The sequence below is a fragment of the Plecotus auritus genome (genome assembly GCF_963455305.1).
Source record: "Plecotus auritus genome assembly, chromosome: 5".
Classification (NCBI taxonomy): Eukaryota; Metazoa; Chordata; class Mammalia; order Chiroptera; family Vespertilionidae; genus Plecotus; species Plecotus auritus.
Window position 1 is genome coordinate 65,053,960 of NC_137776.1, and position 11,005 is coordinate 65,064,964.

At 48.5% G+C, this 11,005-nt stretch overlaps 1 protein-coding gene across 7 annotated transcripts in view; it reads right to left on the bottom strand.

The window, feature by feature from the left end:
• Positions 1 to 9,298, bottom strand: part of FMNL2 (formin like 2) — a 323,525-nt gene extending 314,227 nt beyond the window's left edge. For all 7 annotated transcript variants that reach the window (XM_080670222.1, XM_080670219.1, XM_080670221.1 and 4 more), the window contains exon 1: positions 8,751 to 9,298. In XM_080670222.1, coding sequence (XP_080526348.1) covers positions 8,751 to 8,867 — 117 coding nt within the window. In that variant the 5' untranslated portion in view covers positions 8,868 to 9,298. The remainder of the gene's footprint in view (positions 1 to 8,750) is intronic.
• Between the last annotated feature and the right edge of the window lie 1,707 nt (positions 9,299 to 11,005).

Genomic DNA, 11,005 nt, shown 5'->3' on the forward strand with positions numbered 1-11,005 from the left:
TCTGCCTGATCTCCCCAAACCACTGACCTGCCTGCCTGATTGCTCCTAACCGCCTCTGCCTGCCTGCCTGATCTCCCCAAACAACTTGCCTGCCTGCCTGCTCACCCCTAACTGCTCGCCTGCCTGTCTGATCGCCCCTAACTGCCTCTGCCTCGGCCCCCAACCCAGGACCCAGGCTTCCCTCCTTCAGCCAGCCACAGGCAACCAGGATCTGGGCTTCCCTCCCGCTGGCTGGCCGCAGGCAACCGGGACCTAGGCTTCCCTCCTTCTGGCTGCCGCAGGCACCTGGGACCCCAGGTGGCGCCGCCCATGCCCCAGCTTTGTCAGGAAGGACGTCCGGAATGACATCCGGAAGACGTCTGGTCTATCTGGTCTAATTAGCATATTACCCTTTTATTAGTATAGATTATTAGTATAGATAAGGGTCAGAGAGCCCACTTCACCTTGTCCTTATTCCCCAAGCCCAAAGTATGAAAATGAAAAGCATGTTTCATTGAGACCAAGCCCTTCAGGCCACCATTTCTGTCAAGTCAAAGAGATTTCCAGAACAAACAAGAGCCTATACTTATCTTCTTCTTTGAGCCCAGGAGGAACCTACAGGACCCTTCCCCACTCTCAGGTGCTGTCATTCTATGTCTAGACTCTGCAGGTGGCAGACTCATCTCAAGGAGGCACTGCTCAAGCCAATGCTAGCTATGTCTTGGGTTTGAAAAGACCTTCCCATCATCAGCATTTTTCATACAGTTTCTGTATGAGCAGCTCTAATGGAGAGCTCACTATTCAATATTTTTTAAATATATTTTTATTGATTTCAGAGAAGAAGGGAGAGGGAGAAATAGAAACATCAATGATGAGAATCACTGATCAACTGCCTCCTACATGCCCCCACTGGAGATCGAGCGCACAACCTGGGCATGTGCCATAACCAGGAATTGAACCGTGACCTCCTGGTTCATAGGTCAATGCTCAACCACTGAACCATATTGGCCAGGCTAACTATTCATTTTTTGACAAGTCTAAATGTTAGGATACTTTCCTTAGACTATGAGACATTCAGTCACTGACCCTGGAAATTCTACTCTGTAGACCACACAGAATACAGCTACACACTTTTCTACACAAAAGTTCTTCAACAAGTGAAGTCAGCTAATGGACCACATTTTACATCCTGGAAATTTTGCACTTTCAAGTGCTATGGTTTTTAAAAATCTCATGACTATCCTAACAGTTGTATCAAATTTATACCGAGGAGGAAAAATCAAGGACCAGAGGAAAGAGTTTAACTTGCTCAAGCTGGTGCAGCTAATATAATTCTAGAAACTAAGTCTTTGGCATCCCAGGTCAATTCTGTTTGTAAATGAGAGGCCATGAAAAGCAATTCTCATCACTTAAGGATTTAAGGGCATGCATACCTTTTCTCCCCAGGTTTCACCAGTTTACTTTGCTGCCAGTCTCTCACTAGAGGCAAACATTTACATTCAGAGTATAGCCTTTGATCAACTTCTATCTAGATACCTATCCTATCTAATAAAGAGGGAATATGCAAATTGACAATCACAAAGATGGTGGCGCCCACAGCGAAGGCAGGGTTTCCATAACACAAGATGGCTGCACCCACAGCGGAGGCTGAGTTCCCTTAACGAGCCTTAAGGAGCAATCAGCAGGGACCTGAGGCTGCGCCCTCCGCCCGTCGGGGGCTTGACAGGGGACCTGAGAGTGTGTGTCCCGCCCCCCCCCCCCCCCCGCTGCTGCTGGGCGGGGTTTGACAGGGGTGGGGCCAGCCAGGTCTGGATCTCACCCAATGGGGGTGGGGCAAGCTGGGTCTGGGTCTCGTGCGATTTTGAGGCACCGCAGGTGGGCGGGGACTTGACTCTGGGTCCCACAGCACACCCCCGACTCTGACAGGAGGAAGATTTTCATATACATTTTACTAATTTTCTTTCATCTCTGACACTTCTATTATAGAGAAAGGGCAAATAGCAATATTAAAATATTTCCTCTAATTAATCCCCTTTTAATGTGCACAAATTTCGTGCGCCAGGCCACTAGTATATACACTGAGTGGCCAGATTATTATGATCTCCGAATGCATAATAACCTGGCCACTCAATGTGTGTATATCCTATCTAAAAAAGAGGGAATATGCTAATTGACCATCACTCCATCACAAAGATGGCTGCACCCACAGCTGAGGCTAAGTTCCCATAAGGAGCCTTAATGAGCAATCAGCAGGGACCTGAGGCTATGCCCTCCTCTCTCCCCTCCCCCTCTCCCCCCCCCCGCCCCCCCCATGGGGCTTGACAGGGGACTTCAGGCCACGCCCCACCCAGCAGAGCTTGATGGGGAATCAAGGTGCGCTTCCCATCCTGGTGCTGGGCTAGGGGACCTCAGGCTGCTCCCCCTCCGCCCCGGCGCCAGGCAGGGGGACCACAGGCCACACCCTCCACCCCAGCACCGGGCCAGGGGACCTGAGGCTGCACCCCCCCTGCCTGGCTGGGCTTGACAGGGGATCTCAAGCCATGTCCCCCACCTGGCGGGGCTTGATGGAGGACCTCAAGGCACGCCCCCCGCCCCGGTCTGGGCTGGGGGACCTCAGGCCACGCCTCCCATCCTGGCACTGGGCAAGGAGACCTGAGGCTACGCCCCCTACCCAGGGCTTAACAAGGGTGGGACTGGCCGGGTCTGGATCTAGCCCAATGCAGGGGGGCCGCCCCAGTCTGGGTCTCACACGATTTTGAGGTGCATGTGAGTGGCGGGGACTTGCCTCTGGGTCCCGTGGTGAGCCCCAGACTCTGACAGGAGGAAGGTTTTCATATACATTTTACTAATTTTCTTTCATCTCTGACACTTCTATTATAGAGAAAGAGCAAATAGCAATATTAAATTATTTCCTCTAATTAATCCCCTTTTAATGTGCACAAATTTCGTGCCCTGGGTCACTCCTGTATGTGTGTGTGTGTGTGTGTGTGTGTGTGTGTGTGTGTATGTATGTGTATGTGTGTGTATGTGTATATATATATATATATATATATATATATATATACACATATACACTAGAGGCCCGGGGCACGAAATTCGTGCACAGGGGTGTGTCCCTCAGCCCAGCCTGCACCCTCTCCAATCTAGGATTCCGGTAGGATCGGGCCTAAACGGGCAGTCGGACATCCCTCTCACAATCCAGGACTGCTGGCTCCCAACTGCTCACCTGCCTGCCTTCCTGATTGTCCCTAACCAATTCTGCCTGCCAGCCTGATTCTCCACTCCCCTGCCAGCCTGATTGATGCCTAACTGCTCCCCTGCTTGCCTATTTGCCCCCAATTGCCCTCCCTTGCCAACCTGGTCCCTCCCAAGTGCCCTCCCCTGCTGGCCATCTTGTGGTGGCCATCTTATGTCCACATGGGGGCAGGATCTTTGACCACATAGGGGCAGCCACATTGTGTTGGAGTGACGGTCAATTTGCATATTACTCATTTATTAGATAGGATAGAGGCCTGGTGCATGGGTGGGGGCCGGCTGGTTTGCCCTGAAGGGTGTCCGGGATCAGGGTGGGGGTTCCCTTGGGGCATGGGGCAGCCTGGGTGAGGGGCCTATGGTGGTTTGCAGGCTGGCCACACCCCCTGGCGACCCAAGCGGAGGCCCTGGTATCTGGGATTTATTTATCTTCTATAATTGAAACTTTGTAGCCTTGGGTGGAGGCTTGGGGCAGCCAGGGTGTGCAGGGTGTGCATTGCCGGGGAAACCCAAGCCTCCTACTCTCTCTGTGGCCACAGCCATCTTGGTTGGGTTAATTTGCATACTCGCTCCTGATTGGCTGGTGGGCATGGCTTGTGGGTGTAGCCATGTGATGGTTAATTTGCATATTACTCTTTTATTAGATAGGATATATTAGAGGCCCGGTGCATCAATTTGTGCATGGGTAGGGTCCGGCCAGCCTGGTCAGGGGGAGGGGACATGGGCGGTTGGCCAGCCTGCCGGCTGGTTGAACTCCTGATCAAGGGGACAATTTTCATATTAGCCTTTTATTATATAGGATATACACTGAGTGGCCAAATTATTATGCGTTCAGAGATCATAATAATCTGGCCACTCAGTGTATATACTGGTATTGTGACTGAGATAATGACGATAAGCACAGTCCTAAGCATAAATTCCTGCTTTTGAAAATAAAACAGCTCAGGGGATTACTGCCTAGGATGAGATTGCAATGGCACAAAGTGACAACACTTCACCCCCCTTCTTTCCCAACAGGAAAAAGGATGTGAGAAAACAAATCAGCATGCATCTGATGATGGCCTCACTTCACTGCTACCCATCCATCTGCTCAGCAGACTTCGTGGCAAGCGCTCTCCTTGGAAGTGGTTGAAAGGGAACAACACCTTGCAGTGGGAAATCAACTTAATTGGAAAGACTTGACCTTCCTTGTCCCTTTCACAAGTAATTACATTTGGAGTGCAGGCACTGCACTGACAGACTTCTCTTTCCCCTGCTTCTTACCCCTGACATGGAAACCCTAAACTTCTCCACCAAGTAGTTTAAGTCTGCCTGCTTAGGAAAAATCGAAGAGCACACTTTTAGATTAAATGAACATTTAACTCCATGCGCTAAGAACAGAACAGCGCAGTGAAGATGCCAAAATGTCTGACACCTGAAGAGAAGCATCAAATGCCCCCACTTTAATCTATGAAATGTCTGCCAATTTTATAGTTTGAAACTTGCATTTACCTGCTTTAGTTGGGTTTTTGGGGTTTCTTGGGGTTTTTTACAGCTTTACTGCTAGGCCCCCCCGCCCTTTTTTCCTTCCCAGTTCTAGGCTTACGAAAGTATAATATAATTAGGGGGAGTGGTGCAGAGATTCAAATCTGGGTTAAAATCCTAGATTGGCTATTCTATGACCTCAGGCAATTTCGGTAATCTTTATTTCCTTGACTAAAATGTTGCAGATAGCTGGAGTTATTGTGAAGATTACATGAGAACATGTAAGCACAGGGAGTACTCATAGTAGGTACTCAGAAAATGTTCCTGCTTCTTCCTAAAGAAAAATAACCACATTCAACCTCAGGGCAAGCAAAAAAAAAAAAATGGAAACTGACTCAAATTAATCACATACCAAAGCAGTTCCCAGTATCTAACATAGGAGAACACTGCCCTAAACCATCACTTCCTAATCTGTCTTTTGTAATCTGTTGGCTGAACAGGTTGATATCTGATATCCCAGAGATACAGCAGCTGGGATGCAAGGCTTAAAATTATCCTTTCCTCTGAAACTCAAAGAATCCTGAGGACAGCTCTTTGACAAGGGCACTGGGGGACAAACAGCGACTGCAAGCCATAAATTCATGAGTAATAGGAGTATCTAAAGTAGAAAGAGGTACTCTTGAACAAAGATAATCAGTTGTTCACCACACCCAAAATCACTTTCATAGTGTCATCTCTGAAAATAAAGGACATGGGAGTATTAGTGTGAGTGTGTGTGTGTGTGTGTGTGTGTGTGTGTGTGTGTGTGTGTGGTGTTCCCAACAATCAGACAGCGTTTAATAATGGAGAGCCACATAGATATCCTATATAATAAAGAGCTAATATGCTAACTAGACTGAATAGCCGAACGACCGTCCAGACGACATTCCAGACAACCATCAGGATGACCTTCCAGACTAAGCCAGGGCTGCGAGGGCTGAGTCCCTTGCACAAATTTCGTGCATCAGGCCTCTAGTTATGCGAGACCCAAAAAATACAGGTCAATGTTACCTGTAAAATACATAAAATATATACACCCTAAAGAAACAAAAGTTGAAGCAGATAATTAAATTTACAATTTATGAAATACTTCCATCAAAGAATGTAACAGAAACAGCACCCAGGGAGGGGGGAGACTCTCCTTAGGAGGATTAAACTCCTAAGAATTGGATCCATGTTTTACTAGTCATTAATTAAAGAAAGTTCAGTTAACACGAATTTATTTAAAAATCTCATTTTTTCCTATAAAAATACTATTATATTTTAAAGTTTACCCCTCCACTGATCTTAATTCAGCAGTCTTTTACTCTCTCCTCTCACCTTTCCACTCACACCCACTAATTTTTTTTTTTTTTACACAATTTAACTCATAGAGACTGAGGAGGGTGGGGGAACAGCCATTGAGTAGGTTTGTTCTCTCTTAAGTTTTCCAGAAATAGATGGACTTCTGTCACTTTTATTTTTATTTACTCTTCCCCAATGCATTAAATATTCTAGAGCTTGGGGATGGGGAGGAATTGTTTTCTATGCCTGAAATGGCTCGTTAATTATTGATGTAAGCCATACTTACAATGAGGTGCTTGTATAATTTTCTGTACTGTATTACTATCTGGTTTTCCCCAAAAACACATATGATCTTTATCATATGGGGGGGGGGGGGACCACCTAGGCTCAATAATGCCAAAATGATTCTCAGTGCCTCAGAGTAGAGAATTTCTCCACATATAAACTTAAAAACTTGCCAATCTAAAATTTGTCCTTTAAGCTTGATCTCCAGAATTAAATGGTTTGAGCTGATTTCTTAAGCAATTCATGAAGAAAAGCAAAGTTGAGAGCACTGCATATACAACTTGAGAAACTGACCAGAAGAGAAATCATAACTTTGAATTTCTCTCCACCCATACACATTCCCTTTAATTCCACTTGTAGATTTTCACAGAGCAGCTGGAGCTGACTAAGGAGTTACATTAAACACCACATCAATGGGCCCCCAAGCTGAGATTTTCCCAAAACAAAAGCTTTGTCTCTATTCAAAAAAGGTCAGCCTAGTGTTTTTTGGTTTGGTTTTTTTGTTTTGTTTGTTTTGTTTTGTTTTGATAGGCTTACACTATTGCAAACAATTACAAAAGGAGCCGCATCCAGTAATTGTGTGTGAGCAGAGTAAAGTAGCCACAACAACCAGCCATTACCCCAAGGAGCTTATATTGTAGAATCATAAATGTCTACGTACTAAATTTGTGACTGCTAGACTTAATAGTAACACAAATCAACCATGTTAATGACGGAACATTGTTTTTCTAAGGATTAATTCATACCATGTGTTATTAATCAGCAGAGTACCTGAGAGCTCATGCAAAACATGCTATCCCAGTTGAGCAGAATTTAATTGCATTATTGTTATCTGGTTTTCCTGTGTCACTGGCCCTGCCACTGCAAGTCCCTCCACACACACACAGCACCACAGACCACAGGATGGATGGAAAGACAGACAACTCAGAGCTGGGAGTAAGAACCATGTGTCTGGTAGGAAGAGGATTTTGAATAAAAAAAGGTTTGTCTCTGGAAAGGCAAGTCAAGTATGCACCCAGGCTGCCTTGAAAAGTAATTAAGACTATGCTGTTTCATTTCAGAGGGTCCCATCTTGCACAAGGTGGGAGCAGCTGTGGGAGATCACAGAAGATTCAAAGACAGGCAGCCTCATCTATCTCCCGACTGCCACACCAGTTTCCGGGTGGTGTGAAAAAGCTCGTGGCCTCTGTTCTCCCAAAGAGCACAAAGCTAACGCGCCATCCAGAACATTATTCCCGATATGACACCGGGCTTGAAAAGGGACCAAATAAATGTCCCATTCAGTGTTCAGATTCGGGTCCTTTCCCAAGGCTGTGAGCTACAAGCCAAAAACCCGCAGGCAAACGCAAAATGTGGCTGCCTGGAGCACAAGTTCCTCTTGCTTCCCAGTCTTGCAGAGTTTAGAGGTAACTAACTAGGAAGAGGGAAATGTACAAGTAAGTGTAAGGAATAGTAACGCGTCCGATCTTGCCTGGTTCCCTTCCCACATCCCTTAAAAGAGACTGGGATACTACAAATCAGTCTGGGAACCAACTGCAGTAGACTCTGGCTGGGGCGAAGGGGAGGCCACCACACCCTCTTGAGCTCACAGCACTGACCAGCAATGGCAGGGAGGGGCCCCAAAACTTAGTCCCAGCCGAAAAGGAAGAAAGAAGGGAGTATTCTGTCTTGGATTTGAAAAGCTGTAAACTAGGAGAAGCGGGTTTCGGAAGGGAGCCCAGGACTTGGCTGGTATGGGAGGGGAGGGGTCATCCCTGGAGTCAGAACAGCTCGCAACACGTCCCCGCAAAACAGCACATTTTTGTGGTTTTAGATTTAAGACCAAAAGGAACGCGCTGAGGCGACGCTTCTCTCGCGCCTGGGGTTCAGATGCCCTCTCCTCGCTTAAGGACCAGGGCGCCGCACTGCCGAGGGCTCCCTTCTTCCCTTTCAGGGGAGCGCCCCTCCGCCTCCAAGTTCCCCTTCGCGCAAAGCCCGGCGCGTAGCCCAGGCCGGCCACATGCACCCATCGGCCCCGGACCCCGCAGGCCGGGATGGTCCGCAGGGACGCGGGATTTGCGGTTTTGTTTTTGTTTTTTTTAACAATAAGCTTTACCACTCGCTACCCCCTCCTCCCCGGCCCGCGCCACCTTTCCTTCACGCCCACGCCGCACCTCCCGGGCACACTCGCCGCGAGGTGCCTCTCCCGCCAGACAATGGGTTCGGAGATAGCCAGGCAGTCCGCACCGAGCCCCCAGCCCCATCCCGGGACCCTAAGAGGGCTGAGCGCGGGGTCTGGAAGGGGGACGGAGAGGAGTGAGGCGGGGGAGGCCACAATGGGGAAGGTGGGCGCCATCCCCTTGGGGCAGGAGGCTTGTTCCCCGCGCGGGGAGAAGGGGAGGGGGTGAGGGTCAGCTGCGCCGCCCGGCCGGGAGCCCCGCGCACGACCGCCGCCGCCGCGCACTCACCAGCACGATGGCAAATCGTTCCTCCAGTTCACCTGGCTCGGGCATCGGCAGCTTCAAAGGCACGTTGTGCGCCCTGAAATCGGTCTGCTGCGAATCCATACTCCCCGCGTTGCCCATGTTGGCTGCACGCCGGGGTCCGGGGCTGCTCCGGGCCCCTAGCGTCCGCGTCCGAAATCAGAACAGCTCCCGGCGACCGGCTCCCGCTCGCTGGCGCGACCTGCCCGGCTCCACGCCCTCCGCTGCGCCCTGGCGACTGTGCAGCGCGCAGCGCTCCTAGCAGCGCTCCGAGCTGAGCCGCCCCCCGGCCTCCTTCATGCTCCCCGCCGACCCAGCGCCGCCCCGGACTCTTTTCCACTGGAGGGGTCGTCAGGGCGCCGGGCGCCTATCTGCATGTTGCTCCGCTGGCACGCCGCTCCCTGCAGGTGGTCGTGGACAGCGGGCGCGAGGTTCCTCCGACTCGGTCTCCTCCCGGGGCCGCGGCCACCGATGACACTTCCAGCTCGCGGCCGCCGAACACCACGCTCGCTCCGCCAGCACCTCGAGCAGACAAATGCAGCTCGGCGCTGCCGACACAATGCCCCCTCTCGCCCGGCCCCCGCCCCCGGCCCGGCTCCGCCCACTCGCCCCGCGGACTGCCGGGACGCGTAGTTTCGGCCCAAAGTGTCCGCACGCCGAAACCACGCGGGCTCGAGAGGAACCCGCGGGGTCAGGACTGCTAGCAGCAAAGGCAATCTGTACGCCTCTAGAGAGAGCTCATGTCACTTTTGACCCAGTTCACTCCAACAGTAGAAATAACCACCTGGTCATCATCGATTCTGACACATTTGACAAATGAACGGATGATCCAATCCATCAATGATTGAATAAACGCATTCTGATTTAAGTTTCAGAAGCCTGTTATTGTTCAAAAGAGAACCTTAAAGGTATTGGCAACTTCCTGTTTCATCAACTGGGATGTGAGTCCAGGGTGCTTGTTTTATTGTTCTTTCTTTCTTATGTAACATATTCTTTTGTGTGATTGAAATGTTTTTTACACAAACGTATACTTTCATGGATATTTATGTGTCCACTATGAGATGCATACGTATATGGTCAGACCCCAGGAGTTGGATGAGGATTCAATTCAGTTCAAAACAAACACCTGTCAGTGCCTATTCTGTATGGGTGACTGTGTTCCTTAGTGGGAGAAAGAAAGAGGATTGTTCCCGCTCCGGAATGCTTCACAATCTACTGAAGGAGAAAATTTACACAAATAAGAATATTTCGTGTGAGATGGAAATAACGACAGAGTGGGAAGGCTTTGGAGATGATCTTTGGCTGTAGCAATCTTATTTCTCCATAACAGTCTTGTTCCAGGGGTTTTACAGAAAAGATTGGGCCCACCCATTCCTCTGGCGTGCTTTTCAGCCTGGAACTACCCACTCTGAAGCAGTGGAAATAGAGAAAAAACAGCCTTATAAACAAATGACTTCAGCCAGCTGCTATATTGTAGATTTCAAGGACATTCACCTGGTTGACTTGTGGCTGAACTACTGCAGTTAGTCCTTTCTTAATTAAAATTGGTTCCTAATCCTGCTTTATGTATTATATTCACTTTGGGAGCTTGTTGTTAAAATTGCACACAGCTCAGGCCCTACCTATTATCAGAATGTCCCTAAGCTGAGATCTGGATCTTGGGCAGGTGTATTTTTAACAAGCTTCGCATGTGATTCTGGTATGCAACCAGGGCTGTTATCATCCTGTTAAAAATCAGCTGCTTCTTGGCAAGATAACATACCAAGACTCAAGCATCAAGGGCCACATTTTATTCAGCTTTAGGAAGTTCAAGGTCCCTTGAACACAGATTTTCAACAACTAATGGTTGAATTAACAAGTGACTTTTACCAAAAGCCTATGAAACAAACCTCTAGCCTTTTTAAAGAAGGGAGAGGGTATAAATAAAGTCAACTAAAAAATCTGAGTAAATGCAATATGTATTTCTAAAATTACATTTTATCAAAATTAGTAAGTGCATTACTAATCAAAGAAAGAAAAACAGAGATACACACACACACACCAATGAGTGAAAATGAGCCAGAAAGAAAAGCTGTTAATTCAGACCAAGTGAGATACTTCTGACCTACAAATGTATTTATTTTCTTTGTAATCTCCCAGGGGTGGGCAAACTTTTTGACTCGAGGGCCACAATGGGTTCTTAAACTGGACCGGAGGGCCGGAACAAAAGCATGGATGGAGTGTTTGTGTGAACTAATATA